A 19,392-nucleotide genomic window follows, 5' to 3' on the forward strand; every position below is an offset into this window, starting at 1 on the left:
CATACACCCTTACAACAACTCCACCCACACAGGACAAGCAATGCTGACACACTTGTAAACCAACACACACACAAACGTAGTTATAAACATTAAAAAAGCAGCAGCATTTCAGCAAACAGCACTTATTTTCCTCCTGAATTAATGAGACGGTAATTTTCTCAATTAATCACTGAATTGTTCAGTCTATAAATTGCCAGAAAATAGTGTCAAACACTTGTTATGATTTCCCAGAGGCCAAGGAGATGCATTCAGAGGGCTTGTTTTATCAGACCAGCAGTCCAAAGCCACAGAAATTCATATCTGGCAGAGAAAAGCATCAAATCTTCACATCTGAGATGCTGCAAACTGTGAAAGTTTGCCATTTTTATTTGATAAATGACTGAAATTATGAATCAGTTTCTGTTTATTGACTAATTGCTTTCACATTATAATCCTAACATCTCCCTCAGCCAGTACACCACAAAACATACCATAATGTCCTCAATAGTATTATTATTACTTTATAATGAAAAAAAAATGCAGAGACAGGGAATAAAGTTACGTAAAGATAAAGTTAGTCATACCTTCAGCAAGAAAAGAGGCCAACTGTCTTAGCACCGTCTGGCGTCTTTCCCCTTAGTCACAGCGACATCTAGTGAGCAGAAAACAGTACTGACCACAATGGAAAAGTTGCACCAACTCAGTTTTTTTTGTTTGTTTTGTTTTTTTTTGCAACACTGTCAGTTACTCAAGAACAAGACCTACAATTGGTGATCATAACTTTGCAATGTGTTGATTAGAGGAACTAAATCGAAACTGTAAATTGGGAAATCAATCCTTTAAACACTAAGAGTTAATATTAGATGAAGTATTTGCTGTGACATGTTACAGCTGCTATGCATTGTTCACCAAACGAACTGAATTTACAGTGAGGGAAAACAGAAGCGTTTTGTCAGTAAGGTTACACATCTGCTACCTCTTACTGCTCGGCTGTGAGAGGAGAGTCTGAAGCAACGTAGGAGCAGAATGTTTCCTCTTACTTACACCGTTTGAGCAACAATGTGCTTTGATGCATCCTGCTGTGGTCAGAGGCGTTGATCCTGTTTTGTGGTTCCTTTAGATACATGCAAAGCTCTGAGGCATTCAGAGAGAAAGGCAGCGTATGAAGGCATCATCCTCGGCCTGACAGCTTTGATAGCACACACTGTACTGCACAGCTAGCATTTGTAGCTTTTCCCAACTGCTGCGGCCGTCAAACAAACTTACAATGCCACCGATCGGTCCTTCCTTCTTTATCCTGGGTGAGCTTCTTTCTGTGTCTTATTTACCCGATTACACTGCATTTATCGTTAATTTTAGAGCATTAATTTTAGTAAGTAAAAATAGCTAAAAAATTCAATATAATTGCTTAATTTGGTGAAAAAACATCATCAGAATGTATGAGTAAAACATCAGAAGGCAAACAGGACCACACTTCAACATACAGTAATTCTGTAGCTGGTTCCCTTTGAGGTTTATAGTTACTGTAAGTACGACAAAGTACTGCACTCTATGTCGTGTAGTTTGAGGATATATGGCAAAAGTTACTGTTCATCAAAGAAATTACCCTACATTAGATTTTCTTTATGGTGATCAATTCTTTATTGGCATCTGTGCAATGTCTTGGTGTGTATGCAGATCTGGGTGTGATACCGTAGTTTGAGTATAAATGTGTGCTACGTCTCACAAAGACTATTTTTCCCATGGGAGACAATACAGGGTAAACAAACAAATATAAAACTAACCAAGTAAATTATCTCCTTCTTAATATATCCCGCAGGTTTGTTAGTGGCTTCCATCACAGCAGATGAGACGTCAACATTCAAATGGTTTTCCACCTCTTCAAAGGCATCCGACAACCCACTCGTTGGTACCGACAGCATTCCCATCACTGTGACACCCTCCATCACCGCCCATGCCACCACCAACATCACCAGTGTCTCCATTACCACCAACGGCATGAACGTCACCAACAGCACCATCGCACCCTCAGCAACAAAGCGGAAAGGTGAGTCTTCTTCTTTCTTTTATGACTGTCTCCGCCTGTCTCATTCTTTGTGGACTAACATGATCCTCTGATTCAGGTAATACAAGTTCAGAAGATGGCCAAAACCCTGAAAATGTGACGCCCAAGATGATCTTGCCTAAACCCACTGGTCGAACAACTACCACCAAAGCAAACAAGAGTGAGTTCATACTGGAGTCAACCATATTCTACAATTCCACGATTGGGTTCAGGATTTGACAGTTTAACATCACCAAACATTGTGATTGGTATGTACAGGAACTACTCTAGGAACCGCACAGTGCCAGATCCCCCCGGCCTGTCCGATGGCCATGTCTGGCCCATGTATCATGAAACAATGGCTAACACATTAGCCACTTCAGTGTTGTGTCTATGGCTTGTTTTGCTGCCCCCAAGTGGCCAGAATAATCTTTTAACATCGTAACTGCAGCTTTAAACCAGCTGAGTGTGTAACTGGTGATGGAGCCCGGAAGCAGCTTTCCATTCTGACTGTGTTATGAACAGGAAGTGATGGCTGACTCATTAGCTGGTTTAGCATCTCAACATCATTTTGACGTCAGCTTTTTCTCTTTAAAATCTAAACTTTTGTATTTGTCACAGACTCCACCACCAAGCCAAGTCTGGACACGGGCGACAGCACTGGTGAGTTACACTTAAACATGTATAGTAGCTATAATGTCAGTTTAGTTTATACTGCATAACAGTGGAGCCACATTGCATAGTAACAATATGGGCAAATGCCTTCCACTTTACAAACACAAACTGTGTTTCCTCCGTCAGGCATCATCATCCTAGTTGTGATCATCGTTGTAGCTCTTGCATTTGGAATTATCTGCTACTTCACACGAAAGAGAGGACGGGTGAGTAAAGTTAACTTTCGTTAGTTTCGTTAGTTGGACATTTTGGAAGATATGCTTATTTGCTTTCTTTCCATGAGCTGTGTCTGTTTTGAAAATATGAAGCTACAGCTAGCAGACTGTTAGCATAGCTTAGCATAGAGACAGGGGAAACAGCTAAGCTAAAGCCCAGTAATTAAGACATTATATTATATTGTTTAATCCATACAGAGAGTGAAGTTTTACAAGTATTTTTAAAGGTAGTTAGCATTACGTGCTTACTGCACCTGCACCGTAACATAAAAGCATGACTTTTTTTTTTTTTTTTTTTTTCTTTACGAAGTGAGCTTTAGAGGTGTTTCACCTTTGGACAGAGCTGTTTTTTGCTAAACTAACTAGCTGCTGGAAGTAGGTTTTAATGCGCAGACATGAAAATGGTCCCATTCCCTTGATGTTGTGACACTGAATCTTCTCCTCCTGCAGCGCTACTCTGTTGACTTCACTTCCAGACATGATGAAGCCAACATCCCTCTCAGCACTGTGGAGCCTGTGCCGCCTGTTGATACTGTCTCTCAGAACGGTCAGTCCACTTACACAGACAACAATGTTACAGTGTAGCTGCCACATGAACAAACCAAATCACCAAATAGAGTCCAGACAGATTGTGCTGTTCTGTGATAGCAGAAATATTAGAAATCCTGATGCATGTACTGTACACTTTTCAGGTCTGCAAACTTTTGGAAGGGCAGAAAATGATGAAAAGGAACCAGAAGAACCAGAAGAAAAGCCCAAAGTACAGGAGGAGCAGAAAGGTGAGAACAAACTGAGACTGATCAGCATATTTTATTGTGTTGTTGTGCCAATGTGACAACACAACAAAGCACCAGGACACTACTCTCAACTAGCACATCAAGTTGAGAATTGAAAGATATTTTGTGGGCTAATTGTGTACTGTTTTCCTTCCTCTTTTTTAAGATCAGTTAACAGAATAAAAGGAAGTGTAGTTTGTGACAGCTCTACATTAACACAGATCCTGTCAGATAGATTCCTGCAGGTATACAGAATATTCATACCAGAAAAGAAAATGTGCTTTGCTCCACTACAGGCATTGTCTTGTCAGCCTCATGGAAAAAATCAGTGTTAGATTTTTTTCTCTATTTCAAGCAGCTTTGTGAAGGTTGTCACCACAACCTGTCCATGACACTTGTTGGTGTTTTATAAGAAGGAAATCTGACATTTTGCACAGCAGAATGATCCAAAACACAACTCCAAATGCGAATGTGCAATGAATTCAGATCAGTTAAGACTTCCACTGGAAACTTTGACATGCCTGTGACAGAAAGTGTATTCGCTCATTGCTTCCTTAATTTGAGAGCTGAAGATGTGGCCTGCAGTACTCATGTTTACCACTTGATGGAAATGGAAGCCAAGTTAATAAATTGCAAGCTCATTCAGTTTGCCATACCTGCAGCTGACGCCTCTTATCTCCTACAGTGCTGTCATTTCATCATGCAAAGTGACTGAGTGTTGTTCTGCTGAAGACACACCAAAGTCTTTGTCTTCATATGCAATGAGTCAGAAAATTAAGATTTTTGGTAACAAAGCCAACACATTTGAGAATTCAAGAAAATTACTTTCTCTATGATTTGTATGTTTTGTGCTAATTAACCCAACATGTGCATTTTGCAATACATTATTCTTTTCTTATTGTTTTGACATTTTCATTTGTCTGAGAATGAATGATGGGTTCCTGTTTTACTGGGGCTGAATTAGAGGTAAGGTAAAAGGTGCCATTCGTGCCTGGGCCTGCCTCGCTGCCCTGGGCCACACTTTACTTAAATGGACAGCGCCGATGGCCGCTTTGAGAAGCAGCTACCTTTTAAATGGTTCTCTTCTTTTCTCATGGAAAGGAAATATTGTTTGTCAGCAATCAGAGCAGGTGGGCAGGCAGGTTTCTAAACATTCACCTGGGTTTGTTACTGCTGCTTTGATTTGATTTGATGTGAGAAGGAGGATCTGATTTGGCCGATGGTGGCGGCTTGTCCCGGGCGCTCAGACGCTCATCTGTCTCAAGGGTTTCAATAAGTAAGGGGACACTGAAGAAACCAGCCAGCAATTGGCAAATTGTGATTTCCTCAACCCAATTTCCTCACCTCAATTCTCAACATCATCTGTGACAAGATTTTCCCCTAAAGTCAATCTTCTGCAGCTCCTCTGGGCCTTTTTCTAAACGATGTGTTTGCTTTGGTGCACAGTTAATGTGACTGTAGTTTAGTGAGCACCTCTAGTATGAAATGGAAGCTTATACCAATGGTTGGTTGACTCTTATCAGAATCGAGAGCTTCTTTGTGGTTAAAAATTATTTCGCCAGCTGTCTGTTGTCACTTCCTGTAGGCTCAGTTCAAATACTTCTTCTTCCTTCTTTACCTTTTTTAACCAGGCAACAGTGTCATTGAGATCAGAGTATTTTTTTTTCATGAACATTGTCAAGAAGGCAGCGTAAAAACTGTTGGAGCAATTAACACAGATACATAAACAGGCCTGGAAAACTGTCACAAGAACATACATGAGATCCATAGAGGTGCTCATACAAGTATTGGAATTTTCAAAAGCAACCCCTGACAATAAAATGTCATGTGGGTAAACAGCAAATATATATTATAGCCTTACTTTGTGATTTGGGTCATGAAATGAATGTAGTTTCAGAAATCTGGACTACAACAGTTTAAATGTTCAAATTTGATTTTATTCTCCTCTCGGAAGTGAAGATGGATGCCACTCTCATGTTGTTAAAGGATCTGCTGTTGTAGATTATGATTTAATGCTCAGATGATGGTGGCCCTACAGACTCCAGTTACCAATAAGAGTGATAAAGGTAAAATCAGTCCCGCACTAGGAAGTGCTAACAAGCCGTCAGGAGAGTGAGGTAAATGTGGATCAAACATGCAGCGCTGAGAAGTCTAATCAGCTAAAATGAAATCATCTGTGTGGTCGGACACTCAGGGTGTGCAGGACCTTTAAGTTTGGTGCAAGAGTGGAAATCATCCTAGCTTAGCATTAACACTGGGGCCTGGGCCACACGTGCACAGGTATTTTTCAAAGCGTAGCCTTTTCTGTTCGCTTTGGCCTGTCCGTGGTGGTTTGGGAAGTTATTTTCTTGTGTACTGTGAAGAGGTGCGGGGCTTTGTTTCCTGTGTTTCCTTTTTTGGCAGAGGCTGGGCAAGGTTCCCCAGGTGGCTTGGGAGCTGGCTCCAACACAGCTGGGACTCATCACAATCAAGCACAGCATAAAGACTGTGGACTGCAGAGGCCTCACCTGATTGTTTCTGCTGCTTAGTGTGAGTTCTCCTGCACCAATCTCCAGCTCCAGCATCTCTGCCACCATGCCGCCCAGCCTCTTGCCTCCACCTACCTTGAGTCTCGAGCCCACAAACGTCACCACCTAGTTTCACCTGTGCCTCTACCACCACGTGTCCTCTACACAAGTTCTCACACCACCTGAGCTCTTTGTGCTCCACCGTATCTCTGAACTGCTCTCTGCCTCACCAGCTATTCCTAGGACAGCTACTAGTTTCCTGCATACCTGGAGTCTCTTTTCATTATCCACAACTCAAACTAAATCAAATAAACTCCTATTTTACCCTTGGTCCCTGTCAGCGTGTCTGCTATTGAGTCCAAAACCTGCCCATACTTAACAATGTCGTCCACAAGCGAACGCAGTTTTAGGTCACTGAAATGGAGCTGTTGGAAAACTCATTCAGACATTCAGAAACTCTCTGCAGTGCTGATGTGCGAGAAACAGATTTTGACAGACAAAATACTAGACAAGGCTTGGAAGCAGAGGGAAGCAGCTAGCCTGCCTCTCTCCAAAGTTAAAAAAATATGCCTGCCAACACCTCTAAAGCCCACTAACTAACTTTTTTGTCTAAACATCGAAGGGCGCTTGAAAGAAACCAGTTTGTACAGTGTGCTGTCCAAACACGTCCGAGGGAAAAGCTTTTATTGTTGGTCTTCATGGCCAGGCTGAAAGTCTACGGCCATGCTAGCTTGGACAGCTCTGTGAGGCTGTGCTTTGAGCTGAATGCTTATGTCAGCATGCTAACATGCTCAAATTGAAAAATGCTAAATCCTGGTGTAACGTTCACCTTCTTGGATTAACATGTTTGCATGCTAGCATTTGCTAATTGGCACTAAACACAAACTTCAGCCTCAGATGTAGTTAAAACAAAGATATTTCCCAAGAGGTTGAACTATCTCTTTAAATACTGCGTTTCAACCATGAACTTTTTATATAAAAAAGCCAACTTCAGATGACATTTCCAGTCTCAGTATCATCATGGAGAATGCCAAGGTTACAGTCAGGTCAAGAGTCCACCTGTGATAAAGTGTCTGGTCATCTACCATAAACCAAACAGACATGATGGTTCTCTGAAGACTGTAAAGATGCCTGAGGAACCATCTTACTCATGGCAGAGCTATGTGTAGAACCACGGTCACCTTCCTCTCCCCTTCATCTCCGCTTTCCCTCCACCTAACCCTAGGTCAGATAATGATGGGGCCGCCCTACTTTCCCACAGCCTCCAACAGCTGCATGGCTGTGGCTCATTAGGAACTGGTCAGTAATCAGCTGCCTCATTACCAACATGGTGGCCCCCTCAAATGCCTTCGCCCAAGAGAAAACCCCCCTGACTGTCAGAGAGGGCAAAACCACTTCAGGCTATATGGGTGGAAATACTGTTATTATGTGGGTGCTAAACACAGAACGCAGTCAGCCGAGTATCAAATCTGCAATGTCATAGGAGTTTATATGATGGAGAAACATCTCAACAACATTACATAATGAATTTATTGAAAAGGTTTAACTTCCTGTTAAACAGGCATGGCATAAATGTTGGGTTTGTCCAGAATACTCTAATGACTCAGGCTGTGTTTGTTGTAATTTATCCACATACTCTTTTCACTGACATGTGTTGTGCTATAACTGGATTCAGAGTAGGAAAACAGTGTTAATGTTCTAGAAAGCCAATGAAAAAGCAATGTGGTTTGCTTTTGTTGTCCTTCACAGCTGAGGCTGATAAATCTGTTGTTGATCCCAGCGCTGAGTCTGCAGCTCCGGCGCCACCCCCAGACAGCGCCGAGGACAAACCCAAAGAGGACGCGGTTGAGCAGGCTCCTCCTGCACCTGTGGAGCCGACAGTGGAGGAGAAAACTGATGATGAAGGAGTCGTTTCCAGCAAGACCTCAGTGGAATCGCTGAAGGAGTCCAACGAGAACAACAGCAACAATGCTGACTTCAGACTGCAGACAGGTTGGTATTTAAAGGAAAACCCCCACAACTCATCTGTTTATCCAAATTCCACTTTTAGAAGTGTCACTTCAGACCTGACATTGGCCTCAATATAAGTCCACACCTTTGCCTCTATCGCCACCCACCCCTCCGCCGCTCGCCTGCAGCTTCATCAAACACACAAATCTCATCAGCAGTTTAGCCTCCTGACAAACATTTGCTGCAACTTTCTTCATCAACACCCTGAAGCCAAAAAGTGTCCCGTCAGCATTTGACGTGAATCATCGCGTAACTGGGCAGGCTGATCAACGTTGGCTGATCTTATCTCGCACGCTGCAGATTTGTTTAGACACAGTCAACAGATAAAACATGAGAAAAATAAACTTACTGGTTGACCAACGTGTTTGCTTGTACTTGCTGTGTCCACAGGATGAACAGAGTCAGGCTTCAGTAGTTTTGTGGGCAAACAGTGCTCTGGAGAAAGGCTTCTGCGGGCTACAGTTTGGAAGATTTTATGATCCTTTGGTAAAACAGGAAGGCTTGCCATTCCTGCTTTAGCAACTTTGCAACCAAAAACAAAACATATCTCTGCCATCATTTTGAAACAAGTGAAACGTAACTGCACTGCAGCTAACCCTAATAATCTGAATCCCTGTCATCAGTCCACTACAGTTCCAAGGTGGAAATGCTCAGCCATGGTGTCGACTGCTTATATTGCTCATATGTCTCATCAACTGATTATGTGTCTCCATCCATTCAGGATTAAAAGAAGACAGTGGTATGAGTTGAATTTGCTCACTGACTCACATGATGTTTATGTTGGCAGAATAGTGACAGCTCCTCTGCTCTGTTCATGTCTCAGTTCCAACTTACTGCAACATGCGTCATTTCAACACATTTTCCGCTAACATGAGACAAAAAGGAGAACTTACAGCTATGCAGTCATTCACCCTGTTATTTTCCAGGTATACATAGTCTCCAGTGGACACAGAAATTCACTTTTCTGTAAAGATTTAAATTTTCACTTCTTTCCAAGTCTGTCTTAATATATTGCTGACATGTGCATATTGGGGTCATTCCTTCCCATAGTGGCTGTGAAAGGATCTCTTAGTGATGCTATAGTGTTAGATATGGCCGTCAAAATCCAGTCCTTGATCTGATCTCTGAAAAAACATCCTCTGAAGATCAGCTGATGCTAATAGGAGACTACAGCAGTTTAGTACAAAACTCCCTCCGTGTGCTTCACCAGATAATGTTTTCTTGCTGAGTTGCACTGGATGGATTTTCTACAACCCTGCAAGATCCCTGCTTCATTTTGCTAACTCTAAAGTCTCAAAAAAGACTTTTTCCCACATCTTTTTAGTAGTTCATATAGTGAAGATATTAGAATTTCTGTTGGTAAAGTAGAATCATGTGGGTTAATATCATAGTCCGACTGCTAACGATTTATGAGGCTGACACCGATTTAATTGTTTTTGTAGTGGGGATAAATACTGAGCGGAACATTTTACAGCTCTCTGGTGGACACGTAGACACTGTTTCTAAATGACCTCAAGCCAATTTTGGAATTTCTGTACTGCAATTTTTTGTTACTTCATACTGCATATGCGTCAGTACTGATATTTGTGCAATAAGCTGCAGTAATATCAGCTGATTTATCATTCTAGCTCTGGTTAATGTAAGTGCAGCTGGCGGGAAATTGAGAGATAATTACATCAGTGATTCTTTAAGGACTCACTGACTCTTCTGTTTAATCTACAATCTAAGACAGTAACCAGGTCACATTACAGCAACTGGTTCTTGGGTTTAGCGTCATTATTCATATTTTCAAGCCACCAACTGTTAATTTCCTGTGTCTTTTATACAGATCTGAAGTCCAACAGCCTCTTCTGGGACATTCCTCTCGATTGTCCGGTGTGAGACACATTGCCTCTCTGCCCCTTTGCTGTTCTTCTTCGGGAGCTCGGTAAGACGCTCCGCTGCAGCTGCTTCGCCGCTCAGCCAGCTCAGGTGTTAGTGAATGGAAACCCCCCACCCTGAACTGCAGGTCAACAGTCCACGTACGACCACTGGGAGTGCTGCGTTACAGCTTCCCATCCTGAATTAAGTTATTATAAATAGAGTCATAACCGTTAAATCTAAAATTATAAAATGTGCTGGTCCCCAAAAGTGTAAATCACTCTGACAGTCTGACATGCAGTAGTTTATAAATACACACTGGAAGCTGCATTCGAAAGTGAGCCTCTCTGCTGGTTGAAAAAGTCAGTATCACAACATACAGTATATCACTCCTCCAAACTGTTGGCCTTTGCTTTTCATTGCTTGTCTAATTAATTGTTTTTAATAGATTTTTGTGTGATAAGTAAACACGGGTCTGTCTGCTGATCACTATTATCTCAACTTATTTGCATCTTACGGTCTCTGTTGTCATTATCATGTGACCAAAGTTCCACACTTGACACACCTGAGCAAACTCAAATTGAATCTCCATGCTCATCTTTGGGTCTGTATGCTCCAAAAAATTCCTTTTTCCTCCTGGCTCCTGCTGCTCTCTCCACCACTGATGGATGAGATTCTTCTGACATGAGCGCTAACGTGGGCCCTCTCACTCATAATCATCATGTGCTTCAGGACCTCACCTGCACCTGCACGCCCTTTCCTCTTCCTGTCTGCTCAGAAACGCTCGGGGCCGAAGCCCGAGGCCCGAGGAATTCACCCTGCTCTTAACAGCTGATGATAAGCTCACATCTGAGACGCTAACCGCTCAGATGTTAGCAGTCATGGATCATCTCCATCCTCACAAAAACACTGGCTTAAGAAATTCCAAGCATCTCCCCTTCATGAAAGACACTCAGCTGTAGTTCTGTGTCTCTAAATGTATGTTTAGACTGTGAGTGGGGCTTCAAGATAACTAAAACTGAAGGCAATAAGTATGAAATCCAATGAGAGCATTTATATTATAGTTACATCTGTGATATGATCTACAGCTGACAAACACGTGAGCTGCATGGAATTCAGCCTGTGTTTTCATATTTGCTATGTTTGGGGATGTTCTGGGCATCAACCTTTTAGTGTGTAGCTCCAGCCAATAGCAGCGCGCAGGGTGTGAGGGCGGGACTCTATATGGAGGAGCCGCCGAGCTGGGGAGGAGAGGCCAGCTCTGAATGTTGTGTTTACAAACCACAACCGACAAATCCCAGTCATTCTGCCTTTAATCAAAACCGTGATCTTCACCTAACCATTACCAAAGTGCTGTTGTTGTCTAAACCTCACCACACACAGAAGGAAGTGAACTCACCATCCACCTCAACCGCCTTCCTTTGTCTTCTGTGCAGTACAAAAATATAGCACTTTATTATACTATAAAATATTGTCTCTGAGCATAATTAGGCAGCAGCTGTTTCTCAACATAACGCACTTGGGAGACAAAGCACGACATGCATAAATATAATTTCCAGGAGACAGGCTTACCTCAAACTACCCCTGTAATCCTTACCTTGAACACATTTCTTCTAGATGAATGGCATCTAGCTGTATTTATGTCTGATGGTGGGAAGTTCACTGAAGTGAGAAAATCAAAAGTCCTCCATCCTGTGACAAGACTCCACTAGCAGAAAATAATTAAATAGATGCTATAATGTTTTAAGCTGAATGTTTGTGTGAACAGCAAGCCTCTCACTCAAAACATGATCCACAAGGTTATGGAAGACAATAACTTCACCTTCTTCTCCAATAATACCTGAACCTGACAGCATGTAACCCACAGCTGTGCTTTCAAACATGCTATCGATGCGGCTTCCATTAAAACGACCCTCATATTCATACACGTTTATCTTTAAACATCATCTGAGTGAATTGCCTCCTATGAAAATGTTCGATTAGTTAATTGGAAACACTTGAAGGACATCTTTGTTGGCCAAAAACTTGAAAAGTTGTTCTTCACACTGCAAAAAGTGAAATCAAGTGAAATCAAGGCAATAGCTTTTTGTCCGACCGTTCTTCTTACCAAGCCATTTGTTTGTAGATATTATTAATTCTTACTGAGATTTTACTTCTGAATTTGAGGAACTTAAAGCTTGGCTCATGAGCTTGCTTATTTTAAGTAGTATATCTCCAATTTTATTCTATTTCTTGTTTTTGAGAGCTGACATTTCGATTCATTTTGCATTGAGACTGATCTGTCTGTAGTGTGGAGGCGAATGCACAGACAGCTGAATCACGTCTGTCGTAGACTGTGAGAAACTGTCAGAATTTTTGTAACTTGCAATTAGAAAAACGAGAAGAGAAAAGGAAAAAGTGAACTCTTCACTCATTACCACCTGGTCTGGGAAGTGATGAGCAAGCTGGAAACTGAAGTTGAAAGGCTGCTCGCCATTCTGCAGTTGTGGATAATGGACGTGAGCTGACAGGTCATAAACTAAACCAGCATAATTAGACCTGGGACTTCACTGTGTTATTTTCCAGTCAGAGCTCTGCTTTCATGTTTGATGGCTAATGTCGGAGGAAACTGTCTGTACCGCCTGGGCTGAATATTTCACAGCGAGGAGGGGGCGAGTGAAAGAGAGTGACAGACTGAGAGTTAACTGTGTGAGACAGACGAGGCGAGAAGTTTGCTAGAAACAGCTTGTTTTATTTGCAGAGGCTCTTATTGGCCCCTGCTGCTGGTTCAGAGATGGGTCATGGAGACAATGAGGGTCAAGGATCTGAAGCTGAAGATAGCATTTTTGTTCTTTGTGGATCATAAATGACTCCTTACACTGTTTGTTCTTTCAGTGCTCCTGATAAACAAAGACTTAAGAATTTGAATTACGAGTCGACTCATTTTTCTTTTTAGCTATTCGCCTCCTTTTCCTGCTTCCCAGTAGGAGCACAAGTCATAATTTCCTTGGGCGATATTGCAGGTGTAAACACAGATTTATGCTTGGCAGGATGACAGTGTGCCATGTGGTGAATGCAGGGTCTCTATCGCAGTAATAACAGTGACGGGACGCTTCCTGCTCATGAGGTTTGATGTGGTTCAGATCGGCAGGTCGGCCATTACACCTGGGCAGCTTTACAGGAGGGAGGGACTGTCGGAAAGAGCAGACTGACACTCCCTTCACACTACAGAAGAAAACAGCTGGTGGAGGCCAGTTCTGCCCCTTCCTCTCCTGACTTCCACCCACAAACTATCAAGTTTTGGTCAAGAAATAGAAAACTTGCAATTGCAAAGTGGTGAGGATAGCTATTAGACATGCATCATTAAAGGGCTGCGTATGCTGTACATGCAGTTTTCAGGCTGACGACTGTGTGTCATCACATATTTTCCTGGTTCTAACAGAAACTTAAGGATTTTACAGGATGCTCCATTATGCATGGAGAAGCTTTCTGCAGCACTGGATTAATAAAACTTATTAAAATCCCCAAATGCACAGCGCTTAGTGTGAAAATCCTCTTTTGAAAATTAATAAGCCCTGAGATGTTATATCCAAAAGGAATAATATGATAATCACTAGTTTCATATAGCAAGAAATAAAAGCACCACCACGCTCGTTCTCGACACTGTTTTGGGATATACAGTGATACTCAGACACACCCTCGTCCTGGTTAAACACACGCGAGCAGCATTCAGGAAAAGATTTGGTTTGGCTCTTTTATCAGTGTCAACCTACAAAGCTTTGTAAGATGATAGAGAAGGCAGGGCCGCTCGTGTCAGCACAGACGACTCAGCTCATTTTTCATGCTTTTGTTTTCTAATCAGCAGATATTTCACTGGAATGCGTCAATATGGCGAATCAACATACATTCAGGTCACTTAAAGGTTTAATTAATTCAGTTAAAACTTACATTTCTCAGTCTATTCTATCTGTTCTATCTAATGTTCTGTAGCAGAGATAGAAGTCACAGCTATTTTCCCGTGCTTGCTTCTACTGAAAAATCTATTGTATGTATGGAAGTAAAAGCTGAAGCTCTTAAAGAAATAGTTTGACATTTCAGGTAATACTTTTTGGCTTCCTGGCTGAGATAAAGATAAGATGATCGATTTTACTCTAATCTGTACCAGAAATATGAAGCTGAAGCTAGCAGGCAGTTAGCGTAGCTTAGCTTAAAGACTGAGCTTTGACTTTCACTGTTGCTTATTTATTCATTTATTCATTCATTCATTCATCTTCTATACCCGTGTATCCCTTTCGGGGTTGCGGGGGGCTGGAGCCTATCCCAGCTGGCAATGGGCGAGAGGCGGGGTACACCCTGAACCGGTTGCCAGCCGATTGCAGTGTTGCTTATTTAGTCATGTATATTTAATGGTGTGGATAAATGCTTAACATTTGTAATATCTGGTATATAACTTTAATAAGTAATGTAAGTTTTTAGGGGCTTCATTGTAGATGAGGTTGTAGTTGTCATTGAATCTGTGAAAATCAGAGCTGTTGGTGGTGGAGATTGCACATCCTGTGCCAAAGGTGGAGCTGAACAGGACAGTTTCACTTAAAGCTCCAAAGTGTAAGTAGAAAATGTTAACTAGCCATTCCAGGCATACAAGTGACCATTGGTGGACAAAATAAAACTGTCAGTGAGGTCTGGCTTTTGACTTCTGAGGATGCCATTCCCTTTAACGCTCTGTCAACATATTAGAAACTGTGCCCCCAATAAAATGAGGCGAGGGGATGAGCTGTTCGACAGTTTTGGTGAGTTTGTTTGGAGGTCATGGTGTGCTGTTGTAAAAAAAGAAAAAAAAAGAAAAAGAAAAAAGGCTCAGACAATGAAAAATGAGGTAAGCATGATAATTTTTAAACTAGAACCAGTGCAGAACTTTTCAGCGTGACGTCATGACACACACACACCAACTGATACCTTCCCTTGTGACTCTATGCATGCTGTGTGTTCGCTTTCTGTGTCCAAACGGTTCATCCCTTTCCTGCTTCGGGTCCTGCAGAGGCTTCTGGGTTGAAGTCCTCTCCAAAGGTCATAGGTCAGAGAATCCTAATTAAAGGGAACACAGAGACTGCAGGAGAATAATGTGGCTTCAATGTCAGAGTCAACTGGCTCACATTCTTTTCCTGCTGTTGAGCAAGTCTCTGCAGAATCGGATGTGTAGCGGCTGCTGTGATGTACGGCCCAGACCAAGATACATTTCAATGAAGGCCGCCGCACATGACAGCACCTGAAAAAAATGAAAACAATATTTAAAAGAAACATAAAGGTTCCTTCACCATTGAACCAATTTTTATTATTTTATATTCAAGCATGGAAAATTCAATCCAAGTTGATTTCTATCCTGCTGCAGGAAACACACAAATCAGCTGCTTAGAAGGAAAGTAAAAGTGAGCGGCCTCTAAAAATCTCACTTTTTTACTTTCCCTGATGCTCTAACATACATCCATTTATTTTAAGAGTTGTCAAAGTATGCTAGGCCTTGACCCTCACTATTTACACCACATGCATTTTACAACAAGAGTGTCACATTTTCTAGATTCTTCCTTTGTACTTCAGTTCATGCTTTGGCAGGTGGCCTGCAAAATATAAGTGTAGGGCTTAATATAGTAATGCATGTTTCACTTCTTTTCACCATGCTGCATCTTCCTCAACAAAGGAAAAAGAGGGAGGTGGTGGTTGCAGTTTGTAGAGAACACAGAAATAGTGTGAGCACTCCAGCCCCCTGATATAGAGCCACAGTGGGTTTGCTGTGAACAATCACTCCCTTGACATTTCGTGATCTATTGACTGTGTTGTCTCTACTCTGCCCAGTTACTGACGCTTTGTGCAGCTCACAGACAGAGTAAAGAGCAGTCTAGTTAATGTTGACAACTTGCTGTACTTTAGAAATTTGTCTTAATCGTATGTGCAGGTCTGTAATCTGTCTAACAAATCAGTTATGCTTAGGTTTGTGTGTGAAACAAATCAGGTTGTATGCTTGGATGTGCATTCACAATCTCTGAGTAAGCTAAGCTTTTCATCATGATTGAATTGTATTGTTGTATTCATCAGTCACTCAAACTACTGTGAAAATACACAACCACACTAGCAGGTGGCACAGCAGTACTTTGAGCTAAATGCTACATGCTAGCATGTTAATATCTACCAGGTTTATTAGCTTAGTTTACCATGTTAGCATGCTAATACTTGCTAATGCACTGAACACAAAGTAGAGCTGAGGCTGATGGGAATGTCATTAGTTTTGCAGGTATTGGGTCATAAACCCAAGTATTGGACAAATTGGTATGGTAATACACACAGATATTTAATTCTGGACCAAAATGGTGGACCAACCAACTTATCAATCAAACAGCATCTCTAGAGCCAAACTACTACTGTGGCAAAAAAAAAAGTTTGCTCAAAAAACATGAGCACAGCATGAAGATGCTACTGCTTGCACGTCCACGCACTCAGACCCCACTGCAGCTGACTCTTTCAGTGACCTGTGCCTCCTCCAGAAGGCAAACCCCATGAGGTCTGCAGTTGTAGGGACAGTTTCCTCTCCTGTTGTCCTCCCCAGGCTGGTTGAGACATTCCTGGCCTGGCTTTGTGCAGTCGGCAGGACTGCTGTGATCAGGAGGCCTGCTGACAGACGGATGTTCATTCACCTGCTGGTATCGCCTCCGGCATCGGTTCAGCATTCCTCGGGCAGTGTCAGGCTGTTAGAGTCACACCGTGGCTTTATTACATCTCAGTCTCTCATCATTCACACACAGTTTAACATGAACTCAGGTGGATCTCAGAAGATGCTGAATGAAAGTTTCTAAAAATGTTGAACCTGTAGTTTCCTTTCATGTGATAAGAGTTGACGTTTGGGCATATTTGATGTTGTGAAGTGAAGTTACATAGTGAATATTGACGGGACTAACTGGTGAAATGTTACTGCTGCAGGCTAACTGCTAACATGCTACACAGCCAGAAACATGCACCAGTCAGTCACAACAAGAATATGACATTAATTAACAAATTTTGTGAAAGAAATTGGAAGCTTAGCATTGAAATCTGCAGATTTAAATAGGGAAAGCATCCTGTCTCAGTGTCAAGCATGCAAAAATGCTTATAACCAGCTGGAATTTCAAATGTAAAAAATACATTTGGTGTCTGAATTTTGCTCTTTTTATCTCAGAAAAAGACTAAAATGGCCATTATTGATAGAAACAGGGAAACTATCATTATAACAATTGACAACTTTTGAGAGGTAATGTTTTTTTCCCCAAAACTGTTTGAACTAATAGTCATAAATTGTCCTCTGCTGTGTATTGCAGTTCAGGAAACCTAACCTTAAAGTAGTCAATCCATCAGCTCTGATGCATTTTATCCCTCCAGTTGGCCCGACTTCTGTTTTTGTACACGCCCCTTGTTGTGTTAATAGCCCCAATAAAGACATTCATCACTTCACAAAATACACACGAGTTCAGCTCTGCGACACATGGTGAAATGTTCATCTGCTGATTTGTCTCCTATTACAATAACAGCAATGTTACAAGCAGAGATTTAAGTGAAATTAAGTGTTTATTTTGAAAACAAATCTTTTTCTCTCCACAAAGGACAATTAGAAAGTCCTTGTGAACTTCAGATGCCAAATTATGCAGAAGACAGAACAGAAAGATCTTACTTAACCTCAAAAATGCTTTCCACAAAGTGTCATTGTTCTACCTGACTGGTATTTGTGGGTTTTCTATTTGTGGGTGACTGAAAAGGATGAACATCCTTGCATGGGATTCAGCTGAGCATTTTCTTCCACACCAGTAAATCCCCCTTGGAATGCCCAATCTTTCACCACCCAGGTTTCACTATAGCGGCTAACTGGCCTCCACAGATCCCTGTGGCTCAACAAATAGCTGTATAGACTAAGATCAATGCAAAGTCTTACCTGCAACCTGAGCCTCAGTAGTCCATTACTGGTCTAAAACCAAACTGCTTTGTACTGGATGCAGTTTAGACTAACTCAAACTTGAGATTGTGGGATTAGTGAGAACAAAATACTGCTTTGAAATACAGTTTATAATTGTCAAAGTGCAATAGACCAGTTGAAAGTATCAGCAGGTGACTTTACATTGGGCTATAAACAGAGCAATAACGGAAGTATCTAATTATTGATTTATTGAGAGAAATGTTTCGATAAATCCAAAGATGAACCCTCGCTGTCCTCAGGACATGTTTTTTGTAGCCGCTTTACGGTAAAGCGTAAATCACATCAATAGATGTGGAGCAGGATTATGTCAGTTATCCTTTCCCTCAAACAGATGTTTCTCCATAGAGGTCAAAGGTCATGGCAAAGGCCACATAAACTTGGCCAAAGCAGAAGTTCCAAGTGGAAAAAGCAGGTGATTGCAGGACACGTGACTGTGGGACATGATGCACTGTTTCATTGTTCTGTGCCTTTTTTCGTCTCTTTCAGATTGAAGAAAGACTCGAGTGGAAAAAGACTCTTTGGTTCACGACGAGAAATCGAGTTGGCTGTTGCCTCATCGCTTTTTCAAAGTTAAATGTCAGCCGAGCTCAGCTTTTTAAGTATTTTATCGATAACTGAACTTGTGTGCTTTACAAACAGTCGATATAGTAAAACACAGTGGTAATATTAAAAAACATGTCTTCAAATGTATACTGTATATTTAAAAAAATGCCTTTATAGTCTTACAAACCATTTATTAAATGTGTGTATATGCTTACATTTAAGTGTTAGTGATACAACTTTACAACAAGGTACAAAAGGCTTTGAGTTGTTTTTAATGATCTTATTAATGGTTAAATAATGTAGATAAATAAATGCTGTTATCATGCAGTGTAAGTGTAAATACAAGCTTTGGCATTGTATATTCACTGCACTGACGTGTTCAAATGTGGGCTTGTGACTTGGTAACCTAAAACTGCTCTTTAGACTTCATAGCAAAAATATTAGAGATTTCTTTTCCCTGTTTTTGTCACATAAGAGTATTTTGGGTTCTCATTTGTAAAATATCATAAGAATAGAAATAATATACGAATAAACAAGGATTGTAAGAATCCAATCAGCATCAATTTAGGATGCAATGTTATTTTCTGTAATGCTGCATTTTGCTTTTCCATGTTATTTCCATTCAGTGGTCTTAAAGATCCCGATGTGAATGTCATTTGAATGTATTAAAGAAAAGTGTTCTGACTTTGTCCCACATGTTTTTGCATTTTTTCCCATTATTTACAGTTTTATAATGGTCTTGATTCAATCTTGACCTCAGAAGAAAATAATTTGCCCAAGTTTATACACCAAATATGTCAGTACTTTTAAG

The 19,392-nt window shown here is 41.3% G+C and overlaps 1 protein-coding gene across 2 annotated transcripts; it reads left to right on the top strand.

Moving 5' to 3' along the window:
• The first annotated feature begins 1,133 nt into the window (after nt 1-1,133).
• Nucleotides 1,134-18,688, top strand: LOC143319743 (uncharacterized). 2 transcript variants are annotated; one of them, XM_076728932.1, is made up of 10 exons: nt 1,134-1,280; nt 1,799-2,026; nt 2,103-2,204; nt 2,645-2,686; nt 2,825-2,904; nt 3,364-3,460; nt 3,606-3,692; nt 7,946-8,188; nt 10,035-10,133; nt 18,525-18,688. In XM_076728932.1, the coding sequence occupies exons 1-9, from the start codon at nt 1,247-1,249 to the stop codon at nt 10,085-10,087; spliced, it is 966 nt and encodes a 321-aa protein (XP_076585047.1). In that variant the 5' UTR covers nt 1,134-1,246; the 3' UTR covers nt 10,088-10,133; nt 18,525-18,688. The 2 variants fall into 2 exon arrangements, with proteins under 2 accessions (XP_076585047.1, XP_076585046.1); XM_076728931.1 differs by lacking the exon at nt 18,525-18,688 and having other exon boundaries at nt 10,035-12,153.
• The last annotated feature ends 704 nt before the right edge of the window (nt 18,689-19,392 follow it).

The sequence above is a fragment of the Chaetodon auriga genome, chromosome 4 (genome assembly GCF_051107435.1).
Source record: "Chaetodon auriga isolate fChaAug3 chromosome 4, fChaAug3.hap1, whole genome shotgun sequence".
NCBI lineage: Eukaryota > Metazoa > Chordata > Actinopteri > Chaetodontiformes > Chaetodontidae > Chaetodon > Chaetodon auriga.